This window comes from Panthera uncia, assembly GCF_023721935.1.
Source record: "Panthera uncia isolate 11264 chromosome C1 unlocalized genomic scaffold, Puncia_PCG_1.0 HiC_scaffold_3, whole genome shotgun sequence".
NCBI lineage: Eukaryota > Metazoa > Chordata > Mammalia > Carnivora > Felidae > Panthera > Panthera uncia.
This window is the reverse complement of record NW_026057584.1, coordinates 30,436,818-30,458,369: the sequence shown is the minus strand read 5'-3', so window position 1 is coordinate 30,458,369 and position 21,552 is coordinate 30,436,818. Positions and strand designations below refer to the sequence as shown.

The window sequence follows — 21,552 nt, the reverse complement described above, 5'->3', positions numbered from 1 at the left end:
GCAACAGCCTGAAGGCAATGGGTAAGGGCTAAGGGCTTCCCAATTACCCCAAGAAAATCTACCTCTGTGCCCTTCTTCCCTAGTCCCTAAACCCTTTTGCAAGATCCAACCAGTTTCTCCCAAAAATATTAATTGGTGGATTTCAAAATGTGGGATGTTAGTTTCTAAATTAACCTGGAGCATCAGGTTGAGGGCTAAGTTTTCTACTGGCCTGACCTCATAGGCAGCAACCTTATCCCATTCGTAACATCGTAGTCCATTCTCTTTTCCCCGGAGCTGGACTTGCCTTAACAACAAGAAGAATGCTTTTGATTTTACCGGATATGGAATGCAATATTTCCATTTGGCACTTCTCCCTTTAGCCCTGCTCAAGATTTCAGCTACTTCGGCGGAGTACTGGCAAGTGATTTGCTTATTAGAAAACTTTATTAATCAGAGTAGAGTGCTATTTGGCAATTAGATTTTAATGAGAATGGGAAGCTAAATTTAATTCAAAGTTAAAGGTCAGCAAATGGTGCTAGCTTACCTTCTTTAAAGTGTCTGAGCTTGGACATTCTCCGCTTCCGGACAGTTTCACCTGGAAGTGTGCATGCTGTATTTAGTATGAAATAGCATGGAAAAGGTTTCTAATGACCCCGTTTCAGCACACATCTATTCCATGAGCATTAATAAGCCAAGTGCATTGCTGCTTGGCTAGACAATTCTTATGGGAGAGGATGGCACCAAGACGTTAGCGCAATTGCTGGCTGGAAACAGGAGACCATGAAAACATGATGCAATGGACAGAACTTCAAAAACTTGTAATTTCTTTAAGTGGTGAGCTATCTGTGCAGTAGGTTGCACAAAACCATTCAGGATGTACTCGTTGTATTCAGCTTATGAGCTCGGGAATGAGAAATATAAAAAGGAACCCTTGTCCAGGCAGCAGCTAAAGGTGTTGCTGGCTAGTTGTAGCCGTCCGACCCTCCTGCACATACTCTCCACCCACAGGCATACACCTTCCCTCACCCTTAAATAGCACCATTGTTTCTCCCTTTTCCCTCCCACTTCTCTTGGCACTTTGGCAAATCACTTTCTTGTTTTCAACCCACACAAAAAAACTGTTTATTGAATACATCACAGGCGAAGGCAAGGTACCAAGTTCTACAGAAGGCTCAAGAAGGATTATTGCTTAGCCACTAGTGGTTGGGGATTAAACAAAGATTTAAAGTAAATGAAACATATAAATGATCATGATGCCCTGAAGAGGAAGTAAGGGCCATGATAAAGGTACAAAGTACAGTGGGGACGCCAAGGCAGAAAAGACTGCTTTCTGCCAGGAAAGGTTCACAGAATGGCCTGGACTTGGAACAAAATGCTTGTGCATTCATCTGTTTCTCCCCACCTTCATGACCACCAGCTAGACCGGTCTACCACTCTTCCTCCCTTGTACTTCTGCAACAACCTCTATTCTGTCTTCCATGGAGAAGCCAGAGCTGTCTGCTAAATATTTAAATTAGAAGATGCTTCTTCCTGGTTCAAAATCTTCTAACACCATCTCATTTCATCTGAAGTCAAATCCAAAGATCTTACCGGGTCCTGCAAAGCATGTATGATTTCACTCTTGCCTATTATCTATTTGTCTTTGTCACTTACCACTTTGTCCCTTGAGCATTAAGCTCCAGCCGTACATTCTTTCTCTCTGTTCCTTTATCTCATCAAATTCATTCCCTCCTAAATACAAATCAAAACCACACTCAGATATCACCTCACGCCAGTCAGAGTGGCCAAAATGAACAAATCAGGAGACTATAGATGCTGGAGAGGATGTGGAGAAACGGGAACCCTCCTGCACTGTTGGTGGGAATGCAAATTGGTGCAGCCACTCTGGAAAACAGTGTGGAGGTTCCTCAAAAAATTAAAAATAGGCCTACCCTATGACCCAGCAGTAGCACTGCTAGGAATTTACCCAAGGGATACAGGAGTGCTGATGCATAGGGGCACTTGTACCCCAATGTTTATAGCAGCACTTTCAACAATAGCCAAATGATGGAAAGAGCCTAAATGTCCATCAACTGATGAATGGATAAAGAAATTGTGGTTTATATACACAATGGAGTACTACGTGGCAATGAGAAAGAATAAATATGGCCCTTTGTAGCAACGTGGATGGAACTGGAGAGTGTGATGCTAAATGAAATAAGCCATACAGAGAAAGACAGATACCATATGTTTTCACTCTTATGTGGATCCTGAGAAACTTAACAGAAACCCATGGGGTAGGGGAAGAAAAAAAAAAGAGGTTAGAGTGGGAGAGAGCTAAAGCTTAAGAGACTCTTAAAAACTGAGAACAAACTGAGGGTTTATGGGGGGTGGGAGGGAGAGGAGGGTGGGTGATGGGTATTGAGGAGGGCACCCTTTGGGATGAGCACTGGGTGTTGTATGGAAACCAATTTGACAATAAATTTCATATATTGAAAAAAAAAATTCATTCCCTCCTTAGGGCTTAGGCTTCAGCTATTTTCTCTCTCTAGAATGTTCTTCATTGAGATGCTTCTGGATGGTTTCTACTTATAATTCAGACCTTTGCTTAAAAGAGAGAGGACTTTCTTGACAACTCAATCTAAAGTAGCCACCCAGTGGCTATCTTATCACCACATTGATTTTTAAAAATCTGGGTGGCACTTACCACTGCTTGATATCTTTTCCCATTGCTTTGTGTATTGTCTCCTTACTAGAATATAAGGCCCTGAGGTTGTGGGTCTCATACTCCCCTTACATTTCCCCAGGATCTAGACTCATTGTTAGGGAATACTAGGTGCTCAGTAAGTATCTGCTGAATGAATGTAAGAATATTGAAGGATTTCACAGGTAGAGACTCATGCCTTTAGCTACTGTGCCAACTCAACTACTCACACTGGAAAAACACCTGTGAACAGCCCCTGTCCTCACACTTTCTATTCTTCTGGACGTAGGCAGACAGACAGAAATGAACAACGAAACAAGGAAGATCTCTTCAGAGAGTGATCAGCGCTACAAAGGAAACAAACCAGCGGGGTAGGGAGTGACTTGAAGGGCTCTGCAGATCAGGTGGCCAGAGAAGGCTCCCCCGGCAAGGGAGAGCATGCCCTGAAACATCTGAGGCAGAGTGTGTCAGGGAGAAGCAACAGCAGCTACAGACTCCTAGAGCTGTGACCAGCTTGGGCTGCCCACAGGGCAGGGGAACTAAGAAGGAAGCTGCTGGGCACAGTAGAGAATGGTCGGTGATAAGGCACAGAGGGGGCAGGGTCCACTTCAGTGAAGAGCGACCACATGGACCATGGGGAGTGGTTTGAGGATGAGTCCATACGTAATGACAAGGCAGTGGATGTTTTTAAAGTAAAGACTGATATCATCTTAATTATATTGTTTAAAAGAAGGAGGAGAAATAATTATAGGCGGAAGAGGTCGTATGGACGAAGGCATGGAGGAGGGGGTGCGGGTGAAAGCTGAGGGGGAGTTTAGGGAAAAACAAACATTTCCCTAAAGACCAGATTGCAAGTGGGGCTAGAGGAGCGGAAGGCTGGGTTGGAGACGTAAGAAATGGGAAGAGAGCAGAGGGGTTCTTAAAGCAAGAGAATGACGTAAGCGGAACCGTGCCTTAGGAAGGCTAATTTGGCAGCAGATAAGAAGAGAATCCCAGCTGAGAGACTAGTTGCCAAGCTGTTATCATGGTCCAAACAATGAGTATATGAACTAGGCTTATAAGAAGGAATGCGTGGAGGGAGGGGCATATTGCTAGACACAACTGATTACAACTGATTGGATGTAGAACCCATGAGAGGAAAGAAGTTAACAATAATATAAAAAATATTGATATCAACAGTGGCTTGCTTCTTGAATCCTTATCATGTGCCAGGCATCATTCTGACTACTTTAAATTTAATAACACATTCAATCCTCAGATCATACGCATAAGGTCTTACTATCATGATCCCCATTTCACAGATAGAGAACTTACATGACATCCCCAAGGCAGCCTGTCCTCTGAATGCTAATCACTGTTCCCAACCTTGATGAACATGAAGAAGGAACTGAAAAGCCAGGAAAATAGTAGGGAAGGTGGATTTTAGGGGAGAGGTGAGGAGGCTGTTTCTGGAGAAGATGAGTGTAAGATATCGGTACATTTCAGGTACAAATGTGGAGCAAGGACTGAGCCTGGTCTTTGGGGTGCCCTCAAAGTATCGTAGCTAGAGATGCACACTTTCATGCAGAAGGACCGTGTTGAGTACATGCGCCATGTGAGGCACTCTGGTGGTCATCTGTTGAATGGATGGATCAGTCAATGAGTGCACATGAGAAGGAATATAATAATCAAAGCCCAAGGAGTAAACAGTATCCCCAGGGGTGAAAATATAGACAAGAAGCAGTTAGAGAGTCTTAGAGAAGGCCGGCATTTAGAGCGACATTGAAGGAAACAATGAGATCAAAGAAGTAAGGAAACAAAGAGAGACTTGCCAAGAGACTTCCTGTCCAGAGTCCAGTCCTGCAGAGAGGTTAGGATTCTGTTGAGCCTCGAGGGCGCACTTTTGGCAGTGGTGAAAGTGCAAACCAGACTGGCATGAGCCCAAAGGAGAGGATGGAGGTGACGAAAGGAGACAAAGGACCATTCTTTTTAAAAGTTTAGTGAAAAGAGGGAGGGAGAGAGAGAGAGAGACAGAAGGCAGCAGCTTGAGGGACGAGTAGGGGCTACTGGACAGTAACACTTTGTAAAGGTTTTTATTGCTACTGAAAGAAGAGAATGAGGAATAGAATCTTCTGGGCCTCTGCAGGGGTGTGAGTGTCTATACCTGTGCTGACACGAGCAATGGGGGCCCGATCTGTGTAACAGCAGGATTACATCAAGCCCTAGGCACCACTTAATTCAGAGCCATGCCCTGGCAAAAACTCTCCCAGGGTGGATACATGGGATAATAGCCAGCTGGATTAATTTGGTGACACCCTCATTTAGATGAGGGTAGAAAGTACTGATGCCATCATGCTGCTGACTTTATAGAGAAGCAAGGCTTATTTCCTCACTGACAAGAATTTGTGGCACTCAGCAGCTGCTTAAAAAAAAGAGAGAGAGAGGTTCCCTCCACCCCCTTCTTCAGACTTCTCTGGACTTACATCTGTCTTCCCAGCTGTGAGCCGCTGAATTCCAGGGTGCAAAACCAAGGGAGATAAGTGGGAGGGGCGTACAAATAATGATTACATGCTGCTTAAATATAAATCTTGGTTTATTGTGTGTTCGTGGGCACATGCCTTCAAATTCAAGTGTGTGCCTCTCTCTCCCTCTCTCTCTCTCTCTCTCTCTCTCTCTCTCTCTTCCTGTCTGTAAACCGTGATGGTATTAAGCATATGTTTTAATAAATATTTTGTTTGCTCTATTCCCATTAATATTCATAGGGAAGGGAGCACTTTGGGTTTTGTGATTTGTAATAAACATTGATGGTGTTACTAGTTTGTACTAAGCATTCAGTATGCTCCATCAAAATGGCAGCTCTAATTAGGTTCCTTGAATTAGCTAATGGATTTTGAGAAAGATGGCTTAGAAAGCTCTTACAGCTGTCCAAGATATTCCTGCCATGGCAGAAAGACAAAAGGCCCCTGGAAGCTACAGACTTCAGAGCTTTAGAAATGCAGCTGACAGTTAAAAAGATAAATTACATTCATATTTTTCCAGTGAAAGTCCTAATACTGAATTAATGTTATTCCTGTAGTGAACATCCATTAAGAAGCTCATTTTATTATAAGGGTGCATTGTGACCATTAGCTCTTTTCTTTGGCCCCCTCCCCACTCCTCCTCTCCTTTTTCTCCCTCCAATTCCCCAGATATTTTGGATATAGTATTAAAAAGCTTCTTTGAAGGAGAGGAAATAATTCCCCTTCTTTTTGTAGTTTATACATTTAAAGCTCTCTCAGATATACAGTAGGATTCAGTTGAAAAAGCCGTCAAGGTAAGTAATAAATAAAGACATAATATAGTGATTCAATTTAAGCCGTCCGGCTTATATTTTATGTAGAACTTGGGAGGGGAAAAAAGAAAAAAAAAAGCTCCTAGCTAGTGGGCTTGTTTACTCTTGGATAAAAGATGATTTTGTTGTTGAGTGGGAACTATCTCAAAGAAAATGTGATACCTCCTCCTTTCATCTTACATGGGATGTACAAAATGATGTGGCATCATTCAACGTGTTCTTTACTTTTCCTTTCTAAGAACGAGCTTCTTTAAACAAAATGATGAATTGATGACATCTGAATGACTATACTTAATACATCTGCAAATAGGGAGAAAAAATAGTTGTTAGTGGAACGGATAGTGATGAAGTTCGTGACAAATAGCATAATTCAGGGAAAATATACAGCCACCCATAAGCTTCCTGTAGCTGGATATGTGAATACTCATTAACTGTCTAACTGTGCCCCACATAGCATTTTGCTTTCAGTTTATCCACTTAGAAAACCAATACCTGTTACTTTTTAATCTGCAAAGTTACCTTTCTCTAAGAACACAGTAAATCCTTTAGGGGAATGTTTCCTGGGTCGTTAACTCTCAACCGTCCAAATTCTGTTTTCCCCATTTGAGTCTTTGTAGCGCGTCTGTTTTTCTAAGTCCTGCCTGCCTTTTGGCCTTTTTTCTGCTCATTAGTACCTTACCCAAATGAGGGGCTGGGAATGGAAAAGAATGTGCAACTTAAGGCAATTAATTGGGGGATTGTTTACAGCTCTCGGAAAACACTCACTGGGAAAGAAACTAAAGTTGTTGGTGTAAATGAGAGTTTTGGAAGTCATCTGTAGTGCCTATTTTTCATGTTCTTCCAAATCTCCCATTTCTACGGATAATTGAGAGCTGACTAAAATACTGTTGCCCATAAAGCTTTGGAACTAGGGAAGAAATAAGAAGGAATCATGTTGATGCAACATATAAGTTACAGATCAGACAGCTGCTTTGCCTCAGTCTGATATAAATAAAACAGAAAAGCATTGTTATGTGAAGTGCCGGGGGGGGGAAAAAAAGATACTCAATTATTCCCCACACGTGACTTGGCCATGATGGATAAAAGGCATAATTGACATCATGTTTATTGAAAAAACTAGCAACTGTCACACTGTGGAGAGGCTACTGAAAGCTGGGGGAAGGCATGTTTTTTATTCATTTTCACTGTGGGTTATTTATAGAGTCCAATTGTCAGCAGCGTAGTGCCTAATTTCCCCTCTTCTTTGATAGTCGACGACTCATTCACTTTTCAGATCAAGAAGACAGCTACAAATTGCCCCATGGCACATACTCAGGCACTACCATTACCTCGCCTGAATGGAGCAACGGCTATTTATTAATTAAGATTCTGTGACTACTTTCCCTTAAAGTGCCAGTGAAAATAAAAGTCTTTGTCAACCCATAATGGGTTGGTTTCATTGGCTTTGTTTTGTTTTTTTAACTTTTTGCCCTCCGATTTGGCAGCCAGTGGCCCTGTTCCTAATGGGAAATTTATCACTGTATTAACAATGCGTCATGCTTCATCACCAGTTAATGTTACTGGTTAAACAAGAGCTCTGGTTTTAGAATGTTCAGTTTTCAAGTTGAAAGAAAGGCGCAATGTCCCGTTGCCTTGAACTAAAATGGCCCTCCAGGCACAGTATCCAACAATTAGGGAAGTAGAAATGGGAGAGGACTTTTGTCAGTGATTTGGTCAACCAGGTAGCTTGAACTCTATAGACACCCTAGAAATGATTGAAGGTGAGGGTAAGAAAGCCCCACAGAGGTCCACTGGTTCCTTTCATAGTTATGACATGTGGGAGTCAGAGAAAGGAAGGTTCTCCCAGGATTATCCTGATGGAAAGAATAATTCTGATGATGACACCGACCCTATTTGAAATCCTCCAGTGATTCCACATCAGTGTCCCTTCTGGAAAGATTGACGCGTGGAGCTATTCAAGTCCTACCGGCTCCATTTCCCAGAATTTCTCCACCCACTTTCACACGTGTACCGTGCCTGACCATGTGCCCCATCATGCTGCCATCCTTTGACAGGTGATGTGCCTTCCACTGGCATGCCCAGCCACCCTCTCCTTATCCTTGCTCTTCTTTTTTCCTTTTCTCTGGCCTCTGCAAACAGACCTAATCACCTCTCCTCTGGGCTACTGCAGGACTTCATTATGCCTCATGATACTTCCACGGAATAATTGCCACATTGTGCTGTAATTATTTACTTATGTCTCCATCTCCCCCCACAAGGCTGTGAAATATCTCTAGGATCGAGTCTGGGTCTTAATCACCATTACTGCACCAGGGCCACGGGCATAGCAGTATTTAAGAATAAATAAATGTAAGTTTGAATAAATGTACACATCTGAAAGCATTCAGAGGGTTTTTAGAAAACTTATAAAAATAATTGATGATCTAAGTTTGATACCAATTTGTTACTTTCTATTCCACTTGGAAAAGAAAGTTACCATGCTCCTAAGAAGGATCTTTAAGAATCTGAACATCTTTTAAAAACAACTGAAACTGGCAGTGGGAGATGATAACGTAAACTGTCTCTATCCCATAAATCCCTCATGTCAGAAGGTCAACATGAGGTTACAAGGTTACCAGAGCTCACTTTACACCCAGGTAAATGAGAGCTCCGGAACATTCTTGGGTTTGACACCCTTTGGGACCTAAGTAGATGTTAACTTTTTATGTGGCTCTTTGAAGCTGCGAATCTATTTGAATTGGGTAATTATCATAACTCTATTTAAAATTGCAGAAAGTTCAGCATTTGTGCATATAGGTATAAAAGGAACAAATGGAATTAAGCTAATATCAAAACACGTTCTAAATAAGTTCCTGGACTTAATTGATTTTATGCTAATCATATCAGAAAACTGCATATCAAATTCTGTGTTTATGAACTAGTATGACTTAGCCCCATGTATGTGATAATTAAGATCTGCCTCACAGTCACATACCTATGTGACCCACGCATTCCTGTTGGGTGTTTAGACAGTTTGTTATATATCCCTTTAATGGGTACGAAAGTAAGGTCTAGCTTCCATATCACATGTACTTAGAAGGTTTTGTCTCCTAACATTTAGTGTTGAGCTCCTTAATCACAGTCTTTCACTTTTTTTAATCAGAACACTTGTGTTTTTTTTTTTCTTTTTTAATATTCTTTTCTCTTTGTTACTTTATTTTCCCAACCTTTGCTATTGGAAGGGGGGGAAAAGTCTTGTTATGTGAGTAAATAATTGTTATTTTTATCTACTGACATTTGGTTACCACAGCAGCATACAATAGCCTATCTTGACTGATACTATCCTCTAAAGCAAAAACAAAACAAAAAAAACCCCACCATCCATACACTAAATCACTTACAATCTCTAAATTCTGTAATCGATTAGGCCTTATTTCCTTATTGTCTGAAAGGAAAGGTCTAGCTGTCCAGCTGTCAGGAATCAGTGGCCTTTGATGGCATTCCATGATCCCCGGGAGAAGACAGACCTTCTACGTTGCTTCCTCTGAGGAGGAAGGAATTTCACGGGGGCCTAGGGAATTCCCAAGGTTTTATGGCCTGCAGCCCACAAAGGCTTATTTTTCCCAGAATTGACCCTAAAAGTTTAATCCACATCTAAATGTCAATATATTCCTAAAACTCGGGCTGTGTTGGATTTAAGCCTAAAATATAATAATTTTATCTTGCAAGTCCTGCAATTGTTGGTGAGAATTTCTTTGAGAAGGGGTGTGTGTGTGTGTGTGTGTGTGTAGTATCATTAATTTGTTCAAGTACTATATAAGCAACAAAAGTTTATTTCTCTTTAAGTCACTTTTGTTCAACTCAAGAAGGTGAATAACAGTTAAAATAATACAAGTTGTATAGGTTTCTTCCATTTACTTTTTTATCAATGCTTTGCTAAAAATTTCTTTTGGACTATAAAATTGTTCAAGAAAACTTGGAACATTTAATGTGGAATCATGTCTCGAGGTTAGTTTCTAGAAACAAAAGTTATGCATAGTCAGAATTAACCTTGGAAAACACTTTCGGAGAGGACTGGATTGGACCCTGCCTGTAATCTTTCACCATACCCATCCAACAGAGTTTCTTTTAGCACTGTATCAGATAGCTATTCCTCTGGTTGGACACCAGCTGAAGTGGTTGGCTTGCACATAAGGAGCCGTGCTGTATACGTAATGCGTATCTTAAAATATTGGAATCATCTAAGGGCACCTGAGTGGCTCAGTCAGTTAACGACCAACTTCATGATCTTACAGTTCATGGGTCCGAGCCGGGCATCAGGCTCTGTGCTGACAGCTCAGAGCCTGGAGCCTGCTTCGGATTCTCTGTCTCCCTCTCTCTCTGCCCCTCTTCCACTCGCACTCTGTCTCTCTGTCTCTGTCTCTCTCCCTCAAAAATAAATAAACATTAAAAACAACTTTTTGAATACTGGAATCATCTTCAGCACAATGTAAAGCATACGTTATGAGAGACACTTAGGAGCAGACACCAGCTGAGGGAAATCAACCCAGCTCATGTCCAGGACCACCTGTTTATTACATGGAATGGCCAATGGGAAAACTATCACTATTTAAATTGCTATTTTCCCCAGGCTCTCATTTCTGTCTAAGCTTAATAATTTGGTGCGTCACTTAAATACAGTTAAATGGTACAATATCACTATAACTCAGCCATTTAAGATGAGCTGTAACTATATGAATTATGGTGCAGAGCATGGTTTATTTATCATCTTTAACAGAAGACACAGTGGATTCACAGTTCCAAATTGGTCCAAATCTGTTTTTCTTTGCATCTATGCATGCTTGTTTTGCAAAGATGTAGAGTAGAAATGAAAGGCTACTTTTTCTGCCTTCCAGTTTGAACTTTTCAACTATATTTTAAAATCTTTCTCAAGAAATGAAAATTACCATATGAAACACTTGATAGATTCTTTCTGTGACCCCCACATATTTTATATTGTTAATAAAATTGGGAAAATTTTTCAAGACAACGTGCATCACATGCTTATACATAACTTTGAGTGTATCTAAACCACGTAAGGCTCAAAAACACTGCCCTATGTCAGAGGAGATATATTAGAATACTATTCAAAATATGAATAACTCAAATGGATATTTTATGACTAATGTCAAAACTGGCTTCTGAAATTTGAACATAGCCAGAAGGTCATTGTACAGTATCAGAATAATGCAATTATGTGTTACAGGCTTATAATGGCGAGTTGAGGCTGTGAATAATAACTTGTGTGTTGTTGAATTGTGAATAATCGTATTGCTCCTAAGAAATTTCCACTTTGGCTAGAAATGGCCATAGAGAAGCAGAATGTTCTGATCAGAGCAGGGCCTCGCATTGTCTCAAGTGATAAAGAGCCAAGATAGAGCAATGCCTTTTATCAGTAAAGGAGATGACATTGATCTGGTGAGATTCTTAGTCACAACAATCAATCACAGGGGAGAAAGTTGTCCTTCATGCATCAATGAGATTACTTTCAACAGTAAATGGTAGCTGTGGTTCATGGTGTGAGTGGAAATGCTTACCATTATGCAATCAAAAGTGCCAAGGGAAGGGGGCCTTTATTTCCACTAAGGTTTGACTCATTGGGGTCAAGGTCCAGTCCAGGGTGAAGATTTCGCGGACAAATCTTCACGACATAGGAGTCAGAGGGTCAGTTCACCAAACTAGGGATAGAAATACTAAGACGAGGATCTTAAAGAGAGCAGATGCTGAAAACAGAAAACATGTGGAGAAAGACAAAAGGTCAGACTCGGGTTGCCATGGCAAAATCAGGAGCCCAGGTAGGCCAAGACACATTGTCAGATTGTTGCATCTAGGTCAAAATGCCACGGGCGGCATCGGATAGCTGGGGCAAGGACCACGTTCAAGATTATAGGCTGAGCTAATACATCGTTGTGCTTTGTGGTTTTGTCTTCTTCTTTATGACCTTACTTGCTTATCAACCTCTCTGGACCAGTTTGTCAGCCTCCCCACAGGATCCTGACATAAGGAGTGATTTTTTAGAGCCCTTAGAAATGTATATAAATACATGGTTTCCAAAGTTATGTACTAGTATAGAGCACTGTTTTTTTGTTTTTTGTTTGTTTGCAGATTCTGCCACCAGTTTTCTATATGACATTAAATATTCTCTCAAAATGTCCAAGCACTGGTTCTTTACCTATGAAGTAGTATGTCAGAGATAATTGACAAAAGTAGGCCTCGGGGCACTTGGGTGGCTCAGCCGGTTAAGCGTCCGACTCTGGATTTTGGTTCAGGTCATGATCTCACAGTTCGTGAGTTCGAGCCCCACATTGGGTTCTTCAGTGATGGCGTGGAGGCTGCTTGGATTCTCTCCTTCTCTTTGCCTCTCCCTAGCTTGTGCTCCCTCTCTCTCTCTCTCAAAATAAATAATCTTAAAAAAATTTTTTTCTAAGAATCCATGTTTAAGAAAAAAAAAGTAGGCCACAAAATAAAGGGGGATTCTAGATGTGAAAATTGTATTTTGTCTGTTAATATTATTTGCTCTTTCTCTAAACTCATAACTCTTGGGGCGCCTGGGTGGCTCAGTTGGTTAAGCGACCGACTTCGGCTCAGGTCATGATCTCGTGGTCCGTGAGTTCAAGCCCCGCGTCAGGCTCTGTGCTGATAGCTCAGAGCCTGGAGCCTGTTTCAGATTCTGTGTCTTCCTCTCTCTCTGACCCTCCCCTGTTCATACTCTGTCTCTCTCTGTCTCAAAAATAAATAAACGTTAAAAAATAAAAATAAAAAAAAAAATAAACTCATAACTCTTAATACAGTAATTTTTAGGCAGTTGTAGTAAACAAAGGGCTCTTAATTTAGAGTAATTGTTTAATCAACAAGATAACTTAAATCTGATATAAATTAAATGTGTGTATGAGGAAAGGCATATTCTTGTTATTTAGGGCAATTTTTTTTGCAAAAGTAATTGCAAATCAGGGCCACCTTCATACACAGTGATGGCAAATTTGGAAGCAGTTAGAAGAATTCATAAAAGTTGTGCATGAGTAGTCAGATGGGTCCCCAAATTTCACTGGACTAAACTTAAAAACCTTACTTGTCAATGTATCTTTGTAAAAAGAGATATTCTTTGTAAGAAATTGGGAGCAGGGGGAAGACAGGGACTAAAACTGGATAATTTTCAGAACTATTCAGGACTAAAATATAACTTGAAGAGTGCTACAGAATTAATCCCCATTAAAAGCCACTATTTATTATTAAATCTCCTTTAGTATATTTGGGCTCACTATATAAGAGTGTTTTCACTGTGGAATGTTAAATCTGTAGAGTATCAGTACAAGTGCTGTTGGGCTATAGTTTCCATAAATCTTCAAAATGCTTTTGAATTAATGATCATGAGTGCATTTATGAGAATCTCTCAAATTTTTCATTATATTTATGTTTTATTTGTTTATTATATTTATATTTTTTATTATATTTATATCATCAAGAGTGTGAATGCCACAGAATCTCAGGTACTTTTGGGGTTCTGTTCATACTTTGAAAAAACTATGTGTATACACTATTTTCTATGACAGAACTGTGATACCACTAAATTTGAAATTGAAAGCTATGATTATCTTTAGGTCCTTAAATGCAAAAAGACTAAACAAGCAATCTTTCCCATAGGGGGAGAAACAGGAAGAGAATAGCATCTTGGCATTCTTAAAGGGTGCAAAAGTGTTTTCCTTTGCTCCATATCTTTAAGACGCTAATCCTTTTTGATAAAACTTTTTAAATCACACCCTTTTGTAAATATAGAAAGAATAACACTATATTTATATAATTAAAATATTTATGGTAAGCATCAAAATAATATTTTTATAGTAATTCATAAAATATTAAGGAATCTGTCAAATCCCAAATTCAAAAACACTCCCTAGTCTACCGATTACTGTTGACATGCATTCATCTAATTTAAATGGTTTTATTCAGCGAGTTTGTAGGATTATCACATTAGGGAGGAATATTCCTGTTAAGGTTCCATTCTATAAAGACTGTTTCTTAACCACGTGGCCAGTTCTGGACCCCAGGCTGGTACCTTCAAATGAGGGCTGTACTCACCATAGTCAAACACTTCTTATTTAAAATGGAAAACCACATGTCTCGAGGCTATCTGAAAATGACACAGCTCTTTGGAATTCGTTACATACAGTTTCCTCGTAGGGTGCATGTAGTTACATGCATGCAAACTCAGGCACACACACAAAGTCATTGAGGATTAATTCACAAGTCCAGCAATGGTTCATTGCTAGCAATCAGTTCCCTCTCATGTAGCCAGTGGTGAATTGTACCAGGAGCAACGCTGGACGCCTCTCAGTCCTGGTCTTGGTCCAGAGTTTCTCTTTCATGTGGGATCTCCATCTTCTGTTGATTCCCCTTTGCACCCCATTCATTTTTATACCACTTTCCCACAAAAGCTTGTCTAGAGATGTAATACTAATTACACAGAAATCCAGCATCATTCTTTAATGAATACAGACTTCATTGCATGTATATCTATTGCTTTAGCGACTTCGATTTCTATTTTTATTGCAAAGATCTGTGCAAATAAAAGAATATCAAAAGGTATGGCTATAAATGTGCTCTGCTAAATTCCCTGTGCCTTGAAATGCCTGTGAACTTGTGCTACAAAATGCCTGCTGCATTTTAATGCCTTTCTTGCAGAGCAACATGATATGGTAGGAATCACACTGGTCCTGAAGTCACACAACTGCTGGTCTGCCATCCACCAAGTATGCTACTTAACTGCTTTGAGCCTCGGTACAGGCATCTGTGAAATGTCACTGACTATGTCATCCTTACAAATTTGACTGAGGATTAAAGGAGATGATGTATGTAAAGCATAAATATTACACTTAGGGCATCATAGAAGCTTAATACATGTTAGTTTCTTTTCGCCAGCCTGCAGCACTAATGGGAGGAGACCATGGCATACACATATGAACACTCTGCGTAAAATGTACTTCAGCTGAGGTCACCATAAATTAGGAGCGTATGAAGAATAAGAAGAATCAGGGTAGATTTCAAAGGAGCAGATAATGCCTGACTGTGATGTTTATTGCATAAGGAAATGTATTACTATAGGTTTACTGCATTTGGGAATATATTACTATAGGTGGCTATGAAGAAAATGACATGGTTTCTGAACTCCTTGACAACTTTAAACTCTGTCCAGCTCTAAAGTGTATTAAAAAGAGCCTGCTTAACTATGCATCTGCCTTTAAAGGCATAAGCAGTCTAATGTACAAGAAATCACTACAACATAAATCGTGTTTTGCTATGCTGCTTGCATTAATGTTACATAAAATTTCAGCACATTGAAAGTGCAGGAGCAGCACTGATTATCTACATATGAATACAGGTGGAATAGGGACTTTTTTGGTGAGCGTGGCCAACCTTTACTTCATCCAGGGAACAAATAATATAGAAAGGCTAATCTTCTAAGTAGGAACTTGGAGGTGGGGTTATTGATACTCTGGCTGCTTTTATACAGTTGCAAGACTATTGGTGTGATATCATAATCTAATGAAACTTCTGAAGCTATTATCCAAAAGGTTCCTCAGCATCAAAAGATGCTTCAGAATCTCTTGGTAGATTGGTAGTGGCTTTCTGAAGTTCTGGGTTGAGAAGGATTCTAAGGCCATGTCTAGGTTCATCAGGAAGGAAAGCTGTAATTGATTGCCTAGGTCCTTAGGTCCGCTCTGGGCAGGAAGTGGAAGGAGTAAAAGCCTGTATCAGTGTATTTGTTATGTAAGTGGTGCATATTTTATAGCTATTATAATTATTGCTACTGTTATGACAAAGGTGTTTTTATATTCCTCTTCGAATTTCTACATCTTCAACACAAAATGGCATCAATTAACTGCTTTCGTCACAATAGCTGTGCGTGCCATTTTTATTGACTTGATGGTAAATGTGTACTATCTGTGGAAAAGAGCTGAAAAATGAAATCAGAATTTGATCTTCCTCATTTTATTATATTAAATGCTTAATAAAATTAAGGGGAAAAGTCTGATACAGCTACTTAGGGCAGGATGAGGGTTGAAGAAAAAAAAAGAGGGAGAGAGAGAGAGAGAGAGAAGGGTGAGATGCAGTCCCGGGTTATTATGAAAGGTTTGCACCATTTCCTTTAAAATATTCACACAAGGGAGAAGATACAGCGTGTTCTGCACTTATATGGTCCATGACTTTCTAGACTTTTTCCCTGTTTTTTCTCTGAAGCCAGATTTCTTTTCTGGGTAAATAGTCATGTTCCTGTCAGCCACAGGGGATTTTCTGAATCCTAAACAGCTGATTTTGTATTCCTGCCCCATTCCCTTTATTTGAGGACTAAAATCTGATCAAACCCATATTTTTTTTATTTTTAAATTTATGTATTTATAGACATATGGGAGAATAGTTTATAGTCTGAGTATGATTTTTTTTCCATCACAAATGTAGGAAAATTGGGGGGAGTTTTAAAACAGGGTCTTATCAATTTTTCCCCCCTTATTACTGATGACTTCATCCTGCTTGAATTCAGCGCTTCAATTTCTTTGGGTAAACTAATAGATTATGTATGCAATGTTTTCACCGTGTTGATTGAACTCATCTGGTGAGTTAGAGCATGGCTCACACATTCACATCATTGGCAGAAGCCTGTGCAGTGCACGCGGGCACGGGAGTCAGCTCACAGTACTCAAGAGGAGGGGAAACTGGTCCGCCTAGAGCTAGTCCACCTTGCCTGCCTTCTCACTGTTCGGAAAAGCATATCAGACGTTCCTTTGTATTGTTGTTACTGTCTTTTTCAAATGTTCAGAACCTTTTTTAAGTTTGTTTATTTATTTATTTTTTTTTGAGTTGACACACGTTACTTTAGTTTCAGGTGTGCACCATAGTGATCCAACGGTTCTTTTATGTTCTGCTGTGCTCCCCACGGGGGTGGCGACCATCTGTCACCACACAACGTGGTTCTGGTACTCTTGACCCTGTTCCCGATGCTGCACCTTTCGTCCCCATGACTTACTCATTCCAGAAATGGATGCCTGTACCTCCCTCTCCCCTTCACCCATGTTGCTCTTCTGTTTCCTCCCTCCACCTCTGGCCACCACCAGCATGTTCTCTGTATTTACGAGTCTCATTTGTGCATTTTTGTTTAGAAACCTTCTACTTTAAAAAAAAAAAGCGTAGTGGAGAAACAGAACTATCTGGAGAGTTTTTAAATGCAGATTGGAGAAAAATAAAGATACGTGATACCCAAGGGTTTGTCTTTTCTTAATAAAAAGCCTTGGCTACCGGGTGTCTATAGAGTGATGTAGGAAGCCCAGACCCCATGTGAACTTTGTAGAGATATTGTGAGACGCCACCGATTCGCTGTGAATCCAGTTTGGGAAGAATGCTTTTCTGCCACAAGATGTCCACTCACCCTTTTCTTTTTATGGTTTACAAGTATCATTTCAAAAAAATTTTTTAACAAAATAGTAGATGACTTCTGTTGCTTTCAGACATCTCCTTTAATGAGATGTCTCATTTAAACTTAAATCTCCACTGTAATATGTGGGGATCTTCTGGCAGGCACAGCTCTTCACAGTGGGTCTCTCCCTCCCTTTCACCACCTCGCCTGTTCCCCTTCCCTGCCCCCTCCCACGTACTCTGTATACTAGAGGGGTGATCCTCAGACCCATCAAACACAAGTGTCCTTATGGCGAACACGTTGCTATGAATTGAGTGAAAGAACCAAAATTTGCAAGTGATATGCTTCTGTCATTTATTAGAGTAAATTCAAAATGTCCCTAAAGTCACCAGTACTCATTTTTATTCTAACTTATTTCCTAAAGGAGAAGGGGAGAGGAGTGTGTTTTGCCCACGGTGTATGTGAGCCAGGGCAAAAGAAATTGAGGACCACTGCTGGCCCAGACTGACTTCTTTGCACGCCCCCAAAGCAAGATGCTTCCTCATTTCTGTCCTTTGCGCTTCCCTTCCCTCCACCTGCAATTTCCCCACGTCACTTGTGTAGCTGTTGAGCACCTATGTGTCCTTCAAGACTCAGCTAAGGTGTTGCCTCCTCTGTGGAGCTTTCCGTAGGCTTCTTCCATGGCCCTGCCCTCCCCCAATCAGCTTACGCAGCCTTTGTCACTACAGTCCCTTTTGGGACCGCTATTGTAGCACCTGGCTTGTAGTCTTCTGTATCCTTTTCAGTCCCCTGCCTCCCAGACCATGTGTTTTTTGCAGACAACGGCTATGAACTGTTTGTTTTCATGTCCCCCCTGGATCTTAACATAGGGTCTGGCACAGTAGGACAGTTATGCCTCAGACGAACCAGAGAAGTTGAACAATTGTTGAAATCTGCCTACCGTTCCCCTCTTGCTTCCCAGCCCTGAAATGCATCACATGATTTTGTTCTGTTGAAATGATCATGACAAATCCGAGTTAAAAGGGAGCTACTGGCTGAACAGTTTGGGGTTGCATGGATGAGAACTGGAGAAATGGAAATTCCTAAGAGAAAAAAGTGACTGAAGTGGGAAGGGGAATCGTGGACAAGTAATGAAGAAGGCACAGTCTACTGTCACCCGTTTTTTTATTTTTCTTTTTACGTCTTGATATGGCTTCTCCCTTCTCTGCTTTCCCTATGTCCTGTGTGCCCCTATACTGACACGGATCCTACCCCCCACGCCAAAAACTCATCAGTGTCATTGAAATGAAGACCAGCACATGACAACTCTGTGTCACATCCAATATTCGGGTCAAACAACTGGCCTCAAATTTGCAACTTCTTATTTGAGAAAATGAAATACCTACTTTAAAATTAACCAAACTCTGTGGATATGATTATAAGAAAAAAGTGATAGCTCTTTTAATTGCTCTTAAGGTCAGGACCTTATCTTACCTTTTCACTCAAAAGGCATTTATTCATCCCAAGTCAGATGTTTTGACCCTTAGAGCTAAGTGTATTTACATAAAGACCATTTTTGTTCACTTTTATTACCAATTTTACAGTTTTCCTAGCATATTTGAGTTACATTATTGAATCTTCTAAATTTGGATGCTAGCTCCTTTACCAAGATCAAAAAGTGAGTGTCCAGGATGATGTACACCGGGTGACCGTGTTTGTTTGATTATGTCCTCTAGTGGCCGTCCTCCAAGCGGAAGCACTGATCGAATCCAGAAGTTGCGGAAAGAGTATTATCAGGCACGGAGAGAAGGTTTCACCTTATATGAGGACGACGAGGGAAGAGCAAGGCTAGATTATGACTTTCACTGGGTAAGCCCATGCATGCCTGATTCCAATCATTGAATTCATCTTTACTGAGATCATTGCGAGCAGAACACGGCTAAGAATGTTCTATCCATATCAACTTATATTTAGGTTACTTGAGTTTCACAGATATGAACATTACCCAAACCACAGCCATCTTGTCCCACAGAAGTTGTTTACATAAATCAAGCCACACTAATGCATAGTAGTTTATTTTAATTGCTTTCATATTTACTCTCTGTTGGACTTGTATACCAATGTGTTAGGGTGGAGCAGATGGTCGATATTTTAAAGAAGACAAGGAATCTTTGTCATCATCTACTGAGCCTTAATCTTTGCCTTCCATCTCTTGGGTTTCAGACATCTGGGCAAGCATTAACAGACCATGCACCATAAGCCATCTTTCCTTTGGAAAAGGTTATTAGACATACATTTCAGAATGGTTCTCTTCAGAGATATCTGTTGTTTGTATGTTGCATCGGAACAATTCATTTTGCTGATCGCTAAGATACTTTTATTTTGAGATGAGAACAGTCTTAGTATTAGAGGGTTCCCTTTGCCAAATCCTTCAACATTTACAGACTGAAAAGCATATTGTGTCCTCTAAAGAGAGATTCTGTGGGTTTTTCCAGGATAGCACGATTCATTCTCTTGTCTTTTTCAAGAAGGTAAGTCCGTACTGACAAAATACACTTAACTTTTGAATATCCACAAAAATACCAGAGGAGAGTACTTAGAGATGGATTAAAGTACATGTCACATACTCGGAATAGTGCCTGCCACGGAGCTGGGGTTCAATAAATCTTGGCTCTCGTTACCAGTGTTATTGGGGCAGAGCTGTACGTGGTAATAGTGATGTCCTTGCGTGATGTCAGCTCTCACTCACCCTATTTGATGGTTACTGCCTTCTACTACGGTTTTTAGTGTTGTTTTGAGAGCCACATAAAGAACTCTCTTATCCCTGGTGGCCACTAAAGACACCAGCTCTTTTGAAGGACAAATCTATTAAAGGAAAGTTTCCTTTCCTGATTTGTACACTCATACTTATGCTCACCAGGTCGGGGTTGGGAGAGTAGAGTCCAGAAACCAAGCTGATTCCCTCTATCTTTCACTCTGGTGCCATGGCATCCCAGGCGTAGCACCTAGCACTTTTACACTAGCATTTGAAAGTCAACGGCAGCACCCACCACTGTTGTGCAGAGCAACTGAAACTCCTCAGCCCAGTAGTTTCTTCCTTGTATGATAGGCTTTAAAAACACCAATCAGAAATGCAAATTAAGGATTGGCAGTCTCCTACCAAATGGCTTTGGCCTCTTCCAGAGATAGGCACTTTGTAACTATAGATCAAAACAAATAGCTTTTTATTGGTTTTATTACAGATGTTAGGATTAAACAGAATGGCATTTACAGTGACGGGGCCACTGGTCACCCAGACTCTCACTAACAGAAGCGAAAGATTTCCACAGAAGGACAATTTAAATAATAATTCATTTCAAACTTAACTGAGATCAACATATTAACTTTGATGATGGACCGTATGCATAAGGTTCTGCTCCCTTGATGAAACAAATAAGCAATCAAATAAGAGAAGTCATTCTCACCATAAGCAGAACAGAACACCATGTCCAGGGCATCGAAAAGTTCTCCATCTCAACACCACTGTGAATTCCTATGAGCAAAATAAGACAAGTAATTTTAGACCAAGAAGTCCTGGTTGTTTTGACCTTACTTTATAGGATCCCCTTATGTCAAGCTGAAAGGCTGAAGATACTTAACCTTCATGAGACCTGGAGTTTCCCCTGACCATTACCAATCGTGAAATGGATAACCATCCACTCAGGTCCTCTCTATCTTAATGACTCAATTTTTATTCCAAGCAATGTGGAATTAGACAATCTAGTGAATAAAGAAGTATCTCTATTTTAATTTGTGTTTCCCATGCTCAAGTGTATTGAGCTTTGCCAAAAGCGACTGACTTTAACGTTTCCCACACAAGTGGGGACTAAGGCTTCCCAAAGGGATGCTTGTGAAATGCACTCTCATAAAAGACTAGTGCTCTTTGGGATCGCCTGAGATATTCCAAACCAGGGATTCAAATCTCAGCAACCTTCCCTTCCATCCCCCCAAGCCAAGGAAAAACACTTGTATCTTTTGTCCAGCACAGGCCAGAGAAATTACACCGTTGTCTTCCTACTTTTGGGTAGATCTAGGAAAGCAAGTTTAGAAAGGTAACATTTCATTCCTGCCGGTCAACCAGACCCAACAAGGCAGCTTTTATTCAGGCTGTGGTTCCTAATCAGTCTGGTCTTT

At 40.5% G+C, this 21,552-nt stretch overlaps 1 protein-coding gene across 3 annotated transcripts in view; it reads left to right on the top strand.

The window, feature by feature from the left end:
• PARD3B (par-3 family cell polarity regulator beta) overlaps nt 1-21,552 on the top strand; it is a 1,005,179-nt gene that overhangs the window by 881,901 nt on the left and 101,726 nt on the right. For all 3 annotated transcript variants that reach the window (XM_049615864.1, XM_049615867.1, XM_049615866.1), the window contains one exon: nt 19,116-19,248. In XM_049615864.1, the coding sequence (XP_049471821.1) occupies nt 19,116-19,248 (133 nt within the window). The remainder of the gene's footprint in view (nt 1-19,115; nt 19,249-21,552) is intronic.